This window comes from Gopherus evgoodei, chromosome 8 (genome assembly GCF_007399415.2).
Source record: "Gopherus evgoodei ecotype Sinaloan lineage chromosome 8, rGopEvg1_v1.p, whole genome shotgun sequence".
Lineage (NCBI taxonomy): Eukaryota > Metazoa > Chordata > Testudines > Testudinidae > Gopherus > Gopherus evgoodei.
Window position 1 is genome coordinate 23,926,153 of NC_044329.1, and position 18,732 is coordinate 23,944,884.

The 18,732-nt window shown below is 41.2% G+C and overlaps 1 protein-coding gene across 2 annotated transcripts in view; it reads right to left on the minus strand.

Annotated features, from left to right (window-relative positions):
* Nucleotides 1–17,881, minus strand: part of ATP10B (ATPase phospholipid transporting 10B (putative)) — a 71,659-nt gene extending 53,778 nt beyond the window's left edge. Inside the window, exons 1-2 of one of the 2 annotated variants that reach the window (XM_030573047.1) lie at nucleotides 17,601–17,881; nucleotides 16,415–16,609 (exon numbers count right to left, since the gene is read on the minus strand). In XM_030573047.1, coding sequence (XP_030428907.1) covers nucleotides 16,415–16,609; nucleotides 17,601–17,875 — 470 coding nt within the window. In that variant the 5' untranslated portion in view covers nucleotides 17,876–17,881. Of the gene's footprint in view, nucleotides 1–14,468; nucleotides 15,200–16,414; nucleotides 16,610–17,600 lie in introns of those variants that run through there. The other variant, XM_030573046.1, reaches the window with a different exon arrangement.
* Nucleotides 17,882–18,732: the final 851 nt, after the last annotated feature.

Consider the following 18,732-nt stretch of genomic DNA (forward strand, 5'->3'; position numbering starts at 1 on the left):
TTCCCACCCCTTTTCATCTTCACATAAATATCTGAGTAGTACTCTACTCAAGGCTTTTCCAGAATTTAACTTTCATTTTCATTAAGAGAAGAATTGATTTCTACACCAGACTTGGAGTCAGGACTCCTAGGATTCTATTCTATAGGTTTACTAGTCTTACTTCTAATTAGATGATCTCTCAAGTTCCCTTCCAGCCCTATATTTCTTGGCTTCTATGACACCCAAGTTTTAAAAATCAGCCTATTCCCATAACTTTTGTTTATTCCCCGTAACACTCTCCTCAGTTCAATCATGATTTTAACAGCCAGCATGTTTCACGAACCCCAAGAGCTAGAAATAAATGTTTTACATAATCTGAAAAAATCTGACTCGAGTTCAGACAGGGTAAAGCACGGGCTCTAACACTCTTGACTTACTCAAAATTGGGTCAGAATTGAAGTGGGAGGGGAAAAATGCAACAACAATCGGAAATACGTGATTGTAATGTCTAATATCTCTCAAGCTATCAGGGCTAGTAGTGAATCCTATATCTAACTAGCGATAAGCATTAATTTGTAGCTCTGAGCAGTCACAAACTATCAGGGCATAATAAAAAAAAGCGTGTCCCGGATGTTGAACCAATATAAAGCTTGCTCCACCTACAACACACATAATTACTACTGATTTTCATGAATATGAAGATTTATTGTCTGAAAAGATAAATAACTCTGCAGCCCAATAAACCTGCTTACGTATTGACAGATAACAATTTATATTATCTACCTCTAGGTGTTTAAATACTTGTATCTAAAAAGGAAGAACATAACATACTGCTACCCAGGAACCTCTTGATGCCAACACATACCATTTTCTGATAATTTTTAATGCAACACAACTGTGAATCATTTCCTCGTTGCATCCCCTCTACATTATTACTTAAAAACCCACCTTGTAAGAATCTTCACAAACCCCTCTCAGTGAATATACTGGGTGTGAAATGTGTTTAAATATTGCTAAATATTTATAGCAATAATAGTTAATTCTTAAATCTTCTCTCATTTCTTCTTTTGTCCCCTTCTACTCCTATGTTCTACACACACTTCTGCTTTTTGTATCCTTCACTCATTTCTGACTTTGTGCCTTCTTTTCATGCAATGCTGCATGCCCAGAAAAACTTCTCAACTAATAGATGTCAAGCTCTTTTCTTATCCTCAAAGAAAAAAAAAATACTTTCAACTTCTCAGAAAACTTCCAGTTCACCCACCACCTTCCCAATACCTTTGAATAGGAAGGAAACATTAGAGAGGATGTGGTAGTTGTTTAGGTCATTTTTATCATTATTTATCATGTGTACTATACCCGTGCTTTGAGGCCAGCTGAAAACAGGTCCCTACTGTGCTAAGCATTGCACAGATATAGAAGAAGACACATCTCTCATGCTCCCATGAGCTTATACTCTAAAGAGACAAGACAGACAAAAGGAGGGGGAAAGGGATAGAACATATAAGCAAAGCAAACAATGCAATGGTGGCAAATGTCATGTCAGTTGTATAATTTTGTTTTGCTATTTCAAATCATTCCAGTGGGGTTTTGTTGGGGTGTGTGAGAAGGAGATTAGTTAGCTGGAAAGACAAAGGAAGAGAGGAGGTGGGAAAACTTTGGTACAAGAAGCCGAACAGCACAGGGGAGAGGACATTCAGAGTGAAAACTGCAGGTATCAGTCCGATGATATCATCGGTGTGCACGGGTCCTTGCTCAAACTGCTTTCTGCTGATGCTTTTCTGGATTCAGTCACTGGGCTAGAAACTGCAGGGAAGAGTCAGACAAAGGCCACATGGCTTGGGGAGGGAGGATGCAGCATAGGTCCTAGTGTCCCCTAGTGTCTTTCAGTTGTCTCTTTTGCTTAGTTCTGGATCCAAGGGGTCTTTGGGGAGGGGAGGGGGGAAAGAGGGGTTGAGTGCTCTGTTCGGGCCCTATTTTGCTCCCCCACTCCCTGTGCATCAGTACCATCTTAAACAGTTTTCTGAAGCTGCTGTGCTGACTTCAATGCTGCATGAAGTGCTGTTTTCTTCAGCAACATTTATTTTTCAAGGATTATGAAGCACTGACAGTCAGGTCAGCCACTGTCTCAGGGATTCCCCATTCACTAGAGGAGAAGGGGTCCATTTTGTATGTGGCAGTACAGGTTTTCCTGGCATATTTAGAACCTTTGCTTGTGACTAACTCTGTTGTGATCACTCACTTCTTCCCTGGCTCCATCTCTTCAGAGCTGGAAAGTCTCTCTCAAATTTGGCTAATCTAACTACATAGACCCAAATATTAGTCACACTTAATGAGCTCTGACTGAAAGTAGTATGAGTTGATTGGAGGGCTCTAGAACTGTTACATAAATCAAGATTTTGCAGATACCCTATGGCAAAGAAGAGCTCTCACCATCCCGCATAGCTAAGGCATAAGTTTGCACTTGAATCCTGAACAAGTCTCAAGCCACCAGCACTGTAGTTTTCTGCTCTTATGCTTTATCTGGTACAGCACACTGGTGAACAGAGGTGATTTAATGGGGTGATGTAAAGGACATTTATGAAACATGTTGTTGATTGTGGACAAGTTATTTAGTGTGATACCAGTTCAGCAATCCACTGGTCCCACAGATGGACAGTGCTCTGCCAGTATCCTGAGTGTAAAGCCAAGGTCCAGGTTACATATTCCTGGCCAAATGAGTGGGCCTGGAAATCGCATGGGGAGAATATCATGGCAGTCAGGAGGACTATAAACTGCCCTTATAAACAACTGACTCACTTCTTTAGGCTTGTGCCTATAAGGTTTGTGCTGACAATGGAGGTATGCAGAGCTGCACTGCCCCAGCAAGACCTGGAGGCATTGTATTTCCAGGAGCACCTGGGGATCATGTCCACTGCTGCCTTCCTAGCAGGTTGTGGCATGTGCCCCATCCACAGTTGGCTAGTCAGGGTAGAGGGGGAATGGGGCTATGAGTACACTTTCTCCCCCCTCCTCCCTTTGGGGTGGGTAACGGAAGTAGCAGCACTAGTCAGGGAACAGTCCTTGAGCCCATGCAAGCCAGAGACATGCAACCGTGGCTAGATCATGCACAGGGAGCAACTCCTTACACCCTCATCCTCTGCACCCCATGCACATTCACATAGGGGCCTGACAGAATCTGGCCCTACATGTTAATTCTGTTAGCACAGCTGTTCTCAGAAATCTATCCCATCTGTGAAGCTGGTTGCTAAGAAATATTTCCTTGCTTACAGAGCTCTGCAACAATGAGCTGAAAGCCCACACCCTAAGAAGTCGATTCTATTTTCAGTTAAGCTGATGTTCAATGTTATTTATATATTAAAAAAATAAAAAGGTTCCATCTCAGCAACTTTGACAAATTGCCCCTTAAAAATATTTAAGCAGCTGTGCATTAAATGCTTCACAAAAGTGGGGAGTGGTATTACTAAGACACAAATGCTGAGGCCTGGTCTACACTATGCGTTTAAACCGATTTTAGCAGTGTTAAACCGATTTAACGTTGTACCTGTCCACACTATGAGGCCCTTTATATCGATATAAATGGCTCTTTATATCGGTGTCTGTACTCCTCCCCGACGAGAGGAGTAGCGCTAAAATTGGTATTACCATATCGGATTAGGGTTAGTGTGGCCACAAATCGACGGTATTGGCCTCCGGGCGGTATCCCACAGTGCACCATTGTGACTGCTCTGGACAGCAATCTCAGCTTGGATGCAGTGGCCAGGTAAACAGGAAAAGCCCCGCGAAATTTTGATTTTCATTTCCTGTTTGCCCAGCGTGGAGCTCTGATCAGCACGGGTGGCAATGCAGTCCCAAATCCAAAAAGAGCTCCAGCATGGACCGTATGGGAGATACTGAATCTGATCGCTGTATGGGGAAACACATCTGTTCTATCAGAGCTCCGTTACAGAAGATGAAATGCCAAAGCGTTTGAAAAAAAAATCTACAGGCTACACAGTGCTGCGTGACAGAGACTCAAACGGATGCTCATGGAGGGAGGGAGGGGGTACTGAGGACTCCAGCTATCCCACAGTCCCCAGCAGTCTCCAAAAAGTATTTGCATTCTTGGCTGAGCTCCCAATGCCTGTAGGGTCAAACACATTGTCCGGCGTGGTTCAGGGAATAGCTCGTCAATTTACTCCCTCCCCCCCATGGGAAAGAAAAGGGAAAGAAATCGTTTCTTGACTTTTTTCAATGTCACCCTATGTCTACTGAATGCTGCTGGTAGACGCAATGCTGCAGCAGTGAAGAGCAGTATCCACTCCTCTCCCCTCCCTGGTGGCAGACGGTACAATATGACTGATATCTGTCATCACTATCAGCCCGTGAGTGCTCCTGGCTTGCCTCAGGTGAGGTCGGCTGGGGGCACCTGGGTGAAAATAGGAATGATTCCTGGTCATTCCCAGTAGATGGGACAGAACGGCTGGTAACCATCCTCATCATAGCAACTGGGGGCTGAGCTCCATCAGCCCCCTCCCTTTCCTGTGTAAAGAAAAGATTCTGTACTGCCTGGACTATCATAGTAGCGGGAAGCTGGGCTCCTCTCCTCTGCACCGCTTAATGTCTTGCCTGGACTGTCATAGCACCAGGAGGCTGCCTCCCCCTCATTTTATCTCACTAACAAGTCACTGTTTCTTATTCCTGCATTCTTTATAACTTCATGACACAAATGGAGGGGACACTGCCACGGTAGCCCAGGAAGGTTGGGGGAGGAGGGAAGCAATGGGTGGGGTTGTTGCAGGGGCATCCCCCGTGAATGGCATGCAGCTCATCATTTCTGCGGGATCTGACACGGAGCAGCTGTACTCTCTGATACACTGCTTCTCTAGTACACTTGCCCCATATTCTAGGCAGGACTGACTCTATTTTTAGAAACCATAAAGGAGGGATTGACTCGGGGAGTCATTCCCAGTTTTGCTTTTGCGCCCCCGACTGACCTCAGCCAGGGGCACCCATGATAGCAGCAGACAGCACAGAAGGACAGATAACCCTCATCTCATTGCCAAATTACCCTGGCAGCAGACGGTACAGAACAACTGGTAACCATCTCTGCTATCATGCAAAAGCAAATGAATGCTGCTGTGTAGCGCTGGAGTATCGCCTCTGTCCGCAGCATCTAGTACACATAAGGTGACTGTAAAAAAAAAAAAAAAAAAAAAAAAAAAAAGCTGAACGGGCTCCATGGTTGCCATGCTATGGTGTCTGCCAGGACAATCCAGGGTAAAAGGGCGCGAAATGATTGTCTGCCGTTGCTTTTCTGGAGGAAGGAATGACTGACGACATTTACCCAGAACCACCCACGACAATGATTTTTGCCCCATCAGCCACTGGGCTCTCAACCCAGAATTCTAAGGGGCAGGGGAGACTGCGGGAACTATGGGATAGCTACGGAACAGCTACCCACAGTGCAACGCTCCGGAAATCGACGCTAGCCTTGGACCATGGACGCACACCGCCAAATTAATGTGCTTAGTGTGGCCGCGTGCACTTGACTTTTTACAATCTGTTTTATAAAACCGGTTTATGTAAAATCGGAATTATCCCATAGTGTAGACGTACCCTGAGTGACCTTTAACACTAACAGCGTTTAACACCTTCCTGGTAAAACTTCAGAATCTGTTTGTACAGATCATAAAAACAAAAGGACAGAGGCAGCCGACAGTAAGCAGATGACGTGCCATAACCTTTATGAGACATACTTGGGCACAGTGCTAGAAACTGCTGCAATGCAGTCCTGTCGTTCTCTCTCCCCACCTCTTGTTTAATTCCAATATCTACAAAACTCTTTCGTTCCATTCATCTTGCTCACAAAGATCTTTAGAAAAGCCTGGCCCAATTATCTGACATCTAGATGGGACCAAAGAGCCCATGTAAACAAAAATAGCCTATTGAAAGAATGAACTTGATTATGAATTTCAGTGAAACGTACACAAAATTACAGGAAAATTGTCTGAATAATAAAATTGTTGAGAGAGTAAACTGTCAGAAAGAGCTAAGGATTATAACCTGATTAAAGCATTTATGATGCTTAATGCCTTTCACCTTCAAGGAGCGTCACAACTTTAATTTTACTATACAGGGTATTATTTAATTCATTTTACAGAGGGGAAACTGAGGCAGGAATGCCAAGTAATCTGCTCAAGGCCCCAAGGACAGTCATTTTCAAAGCTGGGATTAGAATTCAGGAGTTCCCAGCTTCCAGGTCAGTTTTCTCACCACTAGACTCTTCCTCCCTTCATAGAGAATTAGAGCTATTAAATGAACATATTTGCTTTGTATCAAAATACTATGTTTCCCAAAAAAACCTGTTATACAGTTGTTGCAGTGAAATTAACAAGTTTCTTCAGTACAAAGAATCAGGTATGTTTTAACACGTTGTAGTGCCTTCTCTATGGATACAAGGCAGGAAGGAGCTCTTTACAAGCCACCCCTCCCACCCCAACCACCACCACCGCCCCAGCTATCAGCTTTGAAACCACATAAGACCTTTCAAATGAAGCAGTTTCCTTTTAGAGATTCATGTAGACGGGGAGCAATGTCCATTTGCTATTCATGGATTTAAGTGCATAGTACAATCCCAAACTCCCCTTGCTAAATAAACAAAGTGATGTTGCAAATCTAGGCAGTTCTGGCAACGAACCAATACAAAGCGAACAATTATGCAATTTAAAAAAAAACAATGTGAGGTGATTTCTGATAGATGGGAAACTTGAAACCTGAGCTACTGGTTCCAGTAAACAGTGTCAGGACATTGGAATCAGGAAAAGCAGCACCCAATTAAATAAATAAGAAAAGATGAGAGATGTTAGTGTGGAGTCTCTGCTCAGAGAGAGAGTTGAGGGGTGGGGTCAGGAACGGCGCCAGGGTTTTTGGAGCCCTAGGCGGTGGTCCTTTCGCGCTCCCGGCCATTGGTGGCAATTCTGTGGTGGGGGGGGGGTTTCCGTGCTCCTGATCTTTGGGGCACTTCAGCAGTGGGTCCCGGAGCGAGTGAAGGACCTGCCGCAGAATTGCTGCCAAAGACCCGGAGCGCGGAAGGACCCCCAGCTGCCGAATTGCAGCCGAGAGCGGCAAAATGCTGCCCCCCCCAAATACTAGCGCCCTAGGCAACCGCATAGGTCGCCTAAATGGAAGCACTGGCCCTGGGTGGGGTACAGGAAGAAGAACAGGAGTCTGTAGGCAAAAAAAGTTGAACAAATAAAAAACAGGGCCTGGATCTTTCAAAATTAGGGATTTTCAATAGAGTCATTCTTGCTCCCACCTCCCGCTGATGGGCCTGCATGTCTCATGCTTAGGATAATCATTTTCTATTCCTCCCAAGTTGTCCCAAGGCCCACCGAACAGTCAGCCAACAGCAATCAGTTGTGCCCTGGGCCACTGTTACCGTCTGCTGCTCTGATCTCTTTCCCTCTGACATCTATTTGCACGGATCAAAGGTCCTTTCTAAATCTGTATCTGAGAAGAAAGGCTCATAAAAAAATGGAGTGGCTGCAAACTGCTGGACATGGGGATGTGAATAAATAATTTGCATTGTGTCAACAATGTTCTCAAAGTTTATTTCTTGGATTCAAACAAGACTGGAATTTCCAAACCAAGATTGGGATAGGGAGGAAGGTGAAGGGGTGCAAATGGGTATTAAGAAAAAATAACATTAATCTGTCCAAGTGGAGACAAATCTAAGCTAGCCACACTGGAGCACTGTAATAGCAAGACCTTACCTCGAGGGTGCCTCTTTGTGCCTCAATGGGGCGTTATAAGGGTCATCGCCTCTATTCCCCCCTCTTGATTACCTCCGCCTGCTGGCCAGGTCAAATTTACATTCAGTCTCCTTTCAGGGTAACTAAGGTCTAACTTTAAGTTGACATAAACAACCACACTAGTAATTCTCATGTCTATCTTGGGCTACTCAGAAGTTCTCTGCTTTTGCCCCTATTCCTGAGCCCTGCAGAGTTTTTCTCTGTGCTTCTTCCAATCAGAAGTTTTCCCCACTGACTCCATTCCCTGAGGACTCTGGCCAATTCCATTAGAGGTTTCCCTGTTCCTTACAGCCGCTATTTCAGAGTCCTTTCCCATGGAACCTGACCTGCTTTCTGTGGGTCTCCTCCAACCTGACTTCTCCAGGTCAATCCCTGACAAGGTAACTTCTCTTGCTCCGCTCTCCTGGGTCTCTTCCTTAGCAGAAGTTCACAGCTGTGTTTAAGTACTCTTCTCCCTGATCCCCTGCAACTGGAGACAGTCATAATTAAGACTCCATCATATTCAGTTCGGGGATGGCTGTCTGGTCACCAGCAAGGCTGAGCCTGGTTTGCCTTAAAGGGCCAGCCGGCCAGCCACAGGCACAAAGAAGAGGATTTATCTGTGACTCCTTCTGAAATAGTCATCTAGTCAGTTCCCTGAAAAGAAGAGCCTTCAACTATTCATCATTCACAACTTCCAAACCATGTGTATTTTGCATCCCAAAGTCAGCTGCTTTTTTTCATCCTGTGATCACATCACCCTTGAATCCTTCATTCCTCCACCCTAGAATCTTTTGCAGTGTTTTAAAAAAACCTTTTCCCCAGTCCTCCAGCAAAATGCTTCACGTTACACCTTTTAAAACAGTTACTGTGCCACATTTGGACCAAAGCAGACATTTTTATTTATCACACATACATTTGATAACATTCCACATTTTAAAACTATATCAAGAAGCATCGTCTATACCTTCTGATTGAAATTTTAATCAAGTCTACATTCGTCAATGCTATATATTCAGTAAACAGAATTACTGCAGTTATTTATTCTTTGCAACCAGAGAGGCTAGAAAAAAATTCAACACAAGAACAGTTCAGCAAGAAAGTAACTAGGTCCCCATGCTGCTCCATTCATTGGCTACTCGCACAACATTGTCACCAGGGTGTCAATTAGAGTTGCATGTAAGTGATTTTTGTGATGCTGACACATGTCTGTTTGGAATGAAGAGACTTACTTGTTTCCCAGAGGTCAATTCTGTACCAATCTTTCATTCACTACATTTTAGACTGGATTCAAACCTGTGATCTAGAGGTGAAAGTTCTGTACATCATTTGCAGTTTGTGCAGCCAGACAAGTCCTAATTTGCGAAGAGATATGTATGTTCCTTGTAATTGGAAACTCTTAGGACTGGCCTTGAATGATAAGATAGCAAGGTAGCAATGAACGCCCTTGATATTGCAATGACATGCAATTTTCTAGAAGGTAACAAAGTATGCAGTTAAAATAATCCTACTGTCTGGGGATTGAATGATCCTTAATGCCACAAAAGGACCCCACGTTTCTACTTGCTAAAATAATCTATTGCCTTCTACTATGGGCACTATTCTCTCAATGCTAAAAGATGCCTATATTCTTAACTTATAGACTAACAATACCAAGTCTGTACTGACTTAGAACTGGTACTAGTCAGGAACACTTTATCATCATATAAATGTATTTTTTGATTTATCTGATTTGGTCAGAATCCATTTTGAAAACAACGAGCCAGATCAACTGAAAATTTATTTATTTTACAAAAAACATTTTTGACTGTTGTTCAAACTCTACTGTCCAGTAACTTTGAGGTTCATTTTCTAAACGAGGTGTTCATTTGACAGTTCTCTGATTTCACACCTCAGTGTTTCCGGTGCCAGGTTTTTTTTGTATTAGCATCGTGAGCAGAATGCTGCTGCTAGGATACTGTCTGACAGCAGATGGAGTGAGCATAACGCCACTGAAAGCTCAGCTACTTAATGATTGCTAATCAGATTCTGCATTAGTTTCCAGTTGCTCCCATTGACCTGTCAAGTCTTTGGGAAGCTCAGTCCAAACTACCTCTGTCACCTCCTGACACCCCCACGCACAATTCTGAGGGCCCCGGACTGTGGCCTGCTGCTTGTCTCCTTGCCTCCTTGCAGCATCTCAATAAGCTGTTCACTCATTGTTTCAGCCTCTTAGCACCTTCTCTGTGGCACTCCTTGCCACGATGTCAGGGATTCTGCTGTTCATTAAACCAGAAACATAGGCTTCCATTTGCCCTTTGCCTTTAGTCATTAGTTTGGTGTTGCAGTCCGTTAAACTACTGCATACTTCTTTTTTTGGGGGGAGAGGGGGTTAAGCAAGCTTGAGAGGTCTTGGCACAATAATGCAACAGACCTTGAAGTTGTTGTTATTAAAACAGCGCACAAACAGGTGATGGCATTAGCAATGTTACGGCAGGTGTTAATTGGAAGAAGCCAAGAATCATGACTACAGTGATGTGCATTGACTGGCAACGAGAACTGCTAATTCATTGCTCCTTGATTTGCAGTGCCGTAGCTTGGGCCTAACCAAGTAAATGTTGAGAATCTGATGTTCTTTTAAATTTAGTCAGCTGAGCAGGTTAGATATTCTTTTACCACATAGATTCTCCATGGTATGAATTCAATTTTTAAATTTTCCCTTCACAACTTTGATACCACTGGTTTCAATAAGTTGCTTGGCAGCATGCAACATAGATCTCATTTATTAGGATTCTAGAGCCACATTCACAACTTGCTAGAAGCCCAAAAAGCATATCTAGCTTACAAAATAGGGACATGTTGTATGCACCTATCCAGACCAGACAGGTCTGAAAATTCCAGAGAATCTAAATTTCACCTAGACAGTTTTTAAAGAACAGTAGAATGGACCTATATTAGCTAACTAGTATCCCTTTGTTTTTGGTGTGCCCTTTCAGTCTGAAAGATGCTAGATCAGTAATACTCAACTTGAGATTTTAGAGCAGTATGCAGCTCTTGTAGCATTATGGATTTATTTTGTGCTTCGCAAGTATATGAGCGGAGCACCAGTCACAGGAGTGCTCACCACACTGGCACATCAGGCAAAGTAGTCAGTTCTTAGCAAACAGACAGGATTTGTCAGCATCCTTCCCTGATGCTTTCAGTATCCAGGAAAAAAAGATACAAGGAGGGAAGAGAGAGTAGATATTATGTCAAATGGAATTACAGATTCATGAGATTATCATGGAGCGATGTTCTGACATTGCATCAATATTTGATGACACTAAGTTGCAATGGGGCATCTTCGTGAAATGAGCACTAAAATATGATGTCAGAATTATCTTTTTGTAGTTAATGTAAAATTTCAAATTGATGTATATGCTTTTATTTAATAAACTTCAAATTTTAAGATGATTCAGCTTAAATGACATTTCATGTGCTCATGCCTAATGATACTAGGCAAACCCCATCATCAGTGTGGCATGCACATGTGTTGACTGGGATGAGAGGGTAAGAGATCGTGCATGAAGACAATCTGCGTACATGTCACAAGCAGAAGGCCTCACTAGGGAGCAGAAAGCCAGTTGAAAAGTCAGTGAGAATTTTGCCTGAGTAAGGACTGAGTAAAAATCACATCAGAACTCCAGGATCTGTTCCCTACGATGTAACGTTTAAAGCAAATGAAATACTGATTTTCCTTCAAAGCAGAAAATATACCAGAATTCACATTACAGCAAAGTTCTCCAGTAGCCTGCAGTGTCCTGTTACTTGACTTGATGAAGAAATGAACTCTAAAGCACTTCAAGGTTTGCTATCATGGTTGTATGTCCAATGTTTGTTGCAGATGTAGGAATTTTGAAACTTGCTTTTAAAGCTGATGTTAAGTAAATTTGACAGCCACATAGACAGCTACCCTGTGTTTATAATAATGCAGACATTCAGTGAATCAGCAGAGAAACAGCTGGGGAATGCTTGTGGAATCTAGCCAGAAATCCCTAGGGATTGAAAGTGACACAAAAGAGCTCCAGTTTCAGTCTCTTTGTGTATATAGCAAGCTCACATATGTACCCTATGCAGAGTGAATAACTATGCTTTCCCAGATTATTATTGCTCTTACTGGGTGAAAGGATACCACCACCTTTTGCCTAGGACTTTTGGTATTTGAAATTAATGGTTCATCTCCTCCTGCCTCTTTTGTGTGTGTGTGTGTGTGTGTGTGTGTGGTGGGGGTGGGAGTTGGAACAGGATTGAACCATACCATTTAATATTTTGGAATGCCACATTCCGTTCTAGGCCCCTATTCTCATAAAGATGATGATGAATTGGAAGGAGTTCAGAAAAAAGCAACTAAAACAATGAGGGGGGCTGGAGGAACTGACCTATGAAAAAAGATGAAACAAATAAATGCAGCATATCTTTGCCAGGAGATAGCTGGGAGTGTGGTGAAGGGACTTTGATCACGAATATTTAAAGGATATAATTAAATACTAAGAATAAAGAAGAATTAATCAGACTTATACAAAGGAATATAGCTAGAAGAAAGTGAATGCAATTAAGAAAGAGAAAATATAAGCTGAGTATCATAGATTACTTCCTGATAATGAAATTTAGAACTAGGCAGAAAATGTATATGCAGGGACAATCCTGTACTGGCACAGGGAATGGAGGTGACTACAGATAGGTCTGATCAATCTGCAATTAGAGTATTAACTTTTTAATTTATCTGGCAAATTAAGATGCTACAGTTTATAAACCACCATTACTATGATTCTGTGAACCTGCAGCCTATAGGTGCAAGTCTCCATAACCAATTACTAAGCCCATAAACCAGCCAATAGAGCCTAAAACATTCTTCAGTGACTACTGCCCTCTCTCCTGTTCACAGCTGAGTCTTATTTAAATATGCTACTAAGAAAGGTTCTCTTACCAGTAATGACTTTACACGTCAGTTTATCTCAGTTAAAAAAGGCAAAATGAAAAAGGGCTATGTTACAAGATGCCCTATTTAAATTCACTACCCCCCCCTTCCCCCCCGGTGATCTGGGTAAAGGCAAGATGGGAGATTCCCCCACCAATCTCCTAGCAAGTTTTTTGGAAAAGCATCTTTCTATCAGAGATAAAAAAAATAGAATTCTGCCCTCATATTTCCATTAAAACTGGGAACCAGAATTCATTATACTGAAGTCTGAAACAACAGCGATAACACAGTCTCCAATTCAGTTTCTCCTAAGGTAATACTGTAAATCTGATGAATTGTTCACCTTTAGATGGGAGATCAGTTACTGTATTAAAAGAGAATGCTCTACTGCAACAAGATTATAATTCAGTTTTACGAGGCTTCCAGTGTCTAGAAGAAGAGTTTCAGGTACAAAATAACCTATGCCAGATGATTCATAGGAAGGAAGAGAACACGAGGAGACACCAAGCTCGTCCATGAAAATGCAGCTAACAAGAAAAACAAGAAATGTCAGCTTCCCATAGAATTAAAATTATTTATATTAGTTACAGCACATAACAAGTCTGATGGCAGTTGTATTATCTACCATTTTTTCCAGGAGAAGGGAACCTCTATTGTCCCGAAGACACCCCACGTCCTTTGGCTTTACACTTCCTTTAAGGCTACAAATATCTGGTGAAAGACAACTGGAAAGGGCTCTTTTCAGAGCCTTATGATATCACTGCAAGCCAAAACAACACAACATATTGGGATAGCCCAAGGACTATTTTTAATGTTTGACTGATTACGTATCCCATGGCTGGAGAAAAAGTGAGCGAGAGGCATGATGTTCACTTCCGCAAAGCATTCATAGGTCTATCTGTAAGTTGGTAGATGTTTTTCATATACAAAAAGGTTAAACACATACTGGATATTTGGGAAAACCACAGACACAGAATTTTCAAGGAACACAAAGACAGTTCATTGCTGTACTAAGCTTGCTAGATTCAGAAAGAACATAAAGCAATACAAAATGGCACAAGAGGAAGGGTGAAGAGCAGAAAACACTTCTGTGCATTCCCCGTTTAGCACTTAGAATTAGCCATCTCTGATAAATGGTTTTCAGAAGCAATTTATCATGCCTCTTTTGTGCAGAAGGGAGATCATTAAGATTTCCGGCACAGACTCACTCAGCTAAAATCTAGTGTATTTGTTATTTCTCTCTCTTTCTGTCTTCTTTGTCTGAGCAAATGTAAAATTAAACCAAAAAAACCCCCACTTTTTAATCATTGTCTTACCTATGAAGTTGTCAATATTTTTTCATTACCTCTGTTACAATGTGTCATTTTCTTAAGAGTGAAAATACTATCAATGCTACAGTTTGAAGGAAAACAGAAAGCAGCAGTTCTGCAGGCAATCCAGGAAACTGGGATCCTAGACAATTTTGGTGGTGGGAGAGAGAAACTTTTTAGATAAGGTCACACATTTTTATAAGCTTCTGAAATTAGTGTTTTCTTGGTCAATCTAGTAGGATGATCATCCTAATTTGCCCCTTACGAGGCATTATTTGTGAAGTTTGTTTTGTGGTACCCCTTTAATTTTAGCTATCAAACACACAAATTCATTGGTTTCCTCTGTGGAAGAGTTCGTTCCCCAGTAGTTATTTTTTTTCCCCCAGAGACTCCTTCCTTTTTTAAGATGCTTTTGAAAAAAAAATTGAAGCGATTTTTGGTTTATGAAGAAAAACGGTATGATTTATTTACCTGCTGTAAACGAGGCAGACCATATTATTGATCTCTTTGTCCAATTGATATCTCCGAAAGTCCTCCCAGGCATCTTTAACTGCTGTAATAGCCATAATAACACAAATTGGGATCAGAGAAACTGCTGGCTGAAAAGCATTTACCATTGGCACAAAGTTCAATGCTGCAATGGCCACAAAATATAAATTGGCAAAGCGGTGAAACTGCTCAAAGATATTCTTTGGGATGAAGGATAGGAAAGTGTATTTGGTGGTCTTGATTTTATTACAGTCATAATGTCTGTTTGGGTTCTCTTTCCACTTGCAGCTTTCAAAGGGCAAGTTGGATACGACCACCCATTTATTTTCATTTTTCTTCTTTCTTTTCTTTCCTTTTTCTCTCTTCTCTGACTCCTCGTTTTGTGTCTCAGAATCTGAAGCAGCATGATGGCAGCAAACTTTCTTGAAAAAAAGTTTTTCCCTTATGATCTTCATAGAACAGCAGCCTAGAGCATATTTCCTTGACATCTTACATCCCCTTAAAAATGTCGTGTCAAATAATAATAAAAATAAAGCACAGGGGTTTAAATAATCCAGAAGAATGCAAAGCCGTGGAATGAGGATTTGAGTTTCCCTGAAACGACTGCTGTCTTTCACCTGACAGAAAGCTACACCTGTTGGAATACAGACGTCACAGGAATAGGTAGTATCCTCCTCCTCGAAACCAGTTCTGCCACTGTTAGTCAAGCTGACTCTGGGTCCTAAAGTCTGCCCTGTTGCAAGTCACTGATGACAAAAGCACTCCTGAAATGTGCTATTATTTGTGTTACTGTACTTCCTGAAGCTTGTGCCAGGCAATCTTCTTTCTGCATATTATTATAGTGGGTGGATAAATTTGAAGACATATGCCCAGTCCTCCTCTTGAGACTTTTCTGAAACACTCTTTTTAAAGTTGTTAGAAGCTAAAATTATTGCCAGTAAGTTAGTTCAAAGGGGAAGCCCTGATCTCACTGAAGTCAATGGAAGGCTGCTATTGATTTCAATAGTGCCAGGACTTCATCTCCTAAAACTATCTCTATCTGCCATTTGCTTTTGTCTCTACAGAACAAGGTTAAGAGAAGAAAAAAAAAAACCTCTTGACCAAAGGACCCCGCAATGTAATCATCCTCTTTTAATGCAAGTTTACCACCTTGTCATGTAGCCCCATCAGTTGTGGCAATCTAAGAAGGGTCAAGTCATGGCAGTACTTGGAGAAGAGACCTCTGATGCTGTGAGAAGTGTTGCTGGTAATTAAGAAGGCAGTAGAAGCCATTCTCTTCCCTCTGAGTCAGTACGGGCAAATGCCCCAGCAGAAATGTAAAGGATATTATATTTCCGGAGGTGCAGTCATTCACATGAAACTTGGAGGGACTGGCCACCTTTGGTTATTGGAGATCTGATGGCAGAGATGAAGTGTTAATACTTATGTCCTGGTCACATTCTAGTCTACCGATGAAATTTCCCGCTCTGGTTTCAGTTGGATACAATATTTTTCCCTTCCTGCTGCCAATGAGCGGTGTTATGCCATGCTGTTAAGCAGCTGCAATGTTCTATTCCAAAGTTGGCTGCATTTCAATAGTGGGTGAAGGAACCTCACCATCCCTAACATCCTTTACCAACTGAGAAGGGATGTTGAGGCTTAATTATCTGGTTTTGGTAAAGTGGTTGGAAAACTTTAAGAGAAAATGCTATAGCAATACAGACACCCTGAGTGGTGGAATAAATGTTACTGACATCAGTCTGGGCTAAAATTATTCCCCTAGCTTTTTATCATTAATATCATTAGGAACCAGTCCCTATATAAAAACCTTTCCAAACGTATTAATTTCACTTATTGTGATCAAATGGGGAAAATATTGCAAAATTATGTGGTTAAACTGCATAAAATAATGTAATGTAAAAACATTGTCATTGTTTCATTCCACTTACTCATCATATGCTTTGGTTTTAGAGGAGTTTATTGCCTTATCAAATCTGTATCTCCTGCAGTCTTCAGTGCCATCCTTAACCATGATAACTAACAGCACCATACCCAAAGGTAGCATCGTGATATTCCTATGGAAAACTTCCACTTGTGGGAACCAGTTTAGGATGACCAGGAAGAAGAAATAGAGATTAGCCAACCTGAGAAGGTCAAAAACAAATGACAATAGCCAGAAATTAAATGTGTCCTTTCCTGATTCACAACACTGTTTGTAAGTCAAACTCTCTCTCTCTCTCTCACACACACACACACACACACACACACACACACACACACACTCTCACACACTTCTCCTTCCCTTCCTTCTCCCTTCCCTCCTCAGTAACGGACAGAATATTTCCTGACTGCATTGTGATGTCTCCATTCCTTATGAGGATTCTACAGGAGATATTTTCATAACATTAAAAAGAATTTCATTTAATTTGTGTACTATACCACGGTTTAAATCCAGAAACCTAAAAACTGTTTACCTCATGACTTCAGGTTCCCATATTTGCATTCATTTTTGATTCAAGGATTGCCAAATTTAAAAAGCAACTAAATATTTAAAACTCATATTCAGAAATTTATGGGATTGTTTTTACAAAAAGCAGACTAGATTCTCTACGAATTTACAGACATAAGGTAAAGAAAAAGATAGGCCAAACCATGGGATGACAGAACCTGGCACCATAGTACAGAATGTTTATTTCCAAGTGAAAGATGGATGGGTAAATTTAATCTATCTTGATCAGAATGGCATTTCCCACTGGCTGCTCTTGGCAGGATTCTTCATACCCAAGTCACTAGTCCTACAATCAGTAGTTAATGGAAAAGACTGAGCCACACAAACAACTCAGCTTTGACCACCCTTTATGGACAAGTTCTATATAACTTAATATTGATGACATCAACGTGCTTATGTAAAAATTAACATAATTTTATAAAATTACTCTAAAATCCTATAGAACTTAAGAGAATAATTTGCTTTCAGCATGTTGTTTTGTATAATTCTAAATCAGGGATATTAATTCTCTTATAGGATTATTCAAAAACCTATAGAAACTTTTATACATTTCTATCAAAGATCACTTATGATGGGACAGATCTTAAAGCTGATCAATCATTTCCCTAGTTTTGGCAAGTGTATACCTGTGAAACTGTTCAAAGAGATTTCTGGGCAAAAAGGAGAGCAAGGTGTATTTCGTGGTCTGTATCCCATTTCCAGAATAAAACCTAGAAACCTTCTCCCAATCTTTTTGAAGTCTCTTGTTGTTGGGAAACACAATCCTCCATTTGTTCAAGTTGTATCTCAGCCTCTTTCTGACAGAAGACAGCAGAGGTGTTGATTCCGACTGAGTCCAGGTGGATCCTTCGGCAGCCAGCCGCTGACAACGATACAAAGCTGAGTCCACTGACAAAGCCATCCACAGAAGCAAGGTAAGGCTGAAAGAGAAATGCATTACAAGGACTGAAAACCAATTCCATTATGGTAACAAATTCACCCTGTGTCCTGCCAGTGATGGTTTTAAAGCAGCAAACAATACAATTCAGCATATTACCAGTTCAGCTTCACACTCAGTGCTTTCTGTACAGAAGTTAACTAGTACAACAAAAATATTTAATATGGAAAAAATCTATTTCTAACTCTGTGAGAAAAAATGCTTTATGATCTGTGTGTTCTAACTGTGAGTTAATGCAAATAAGGCAGATTCAAGCTGATTGTTCACAATTGCACTTCCAAGTCTATATCATTTCTTTATCTATATTATTTTATCTTTACCCAAGTCGATATCATTTTCTTTAATCAAACTGCCACAATCAAAGCTGTTTGGTAGTTTTTCTTTGACTGCCTCAGACTTGTGCATGATGGTTCTTCTGTTCATGTTCTTTTACAAAGGTAATTGGCTCAGGTGCTGAATCTTAAACCATGCACAAAGGCAATGATGAGAATGAACTGCATGGTCATTTTAAACTCATTTACATTCACAAAAGGAAAAACATTCTTCAGTCTCCATAGAAATCTGATTCAAATGCAGAACTCATCAAGGAACAATGGGTATTTTACTGGCTGAATAGATCTAGCAACTTGATTAGTAAAAATACTAGTATCCTTATATAATGTAATAGTACAGCTTGAAACACAATCATACAGAAAGGCCCTGATCCTGTTCCCATTGAAACTAATAGCACAACCTTCTCCTTGGGCTGCCAACTTGACGTGGTAGAGAAGCTTGCATATATTTAAGACCTTAAGCATTATGCTTTTAGGAGTCCTGTACTC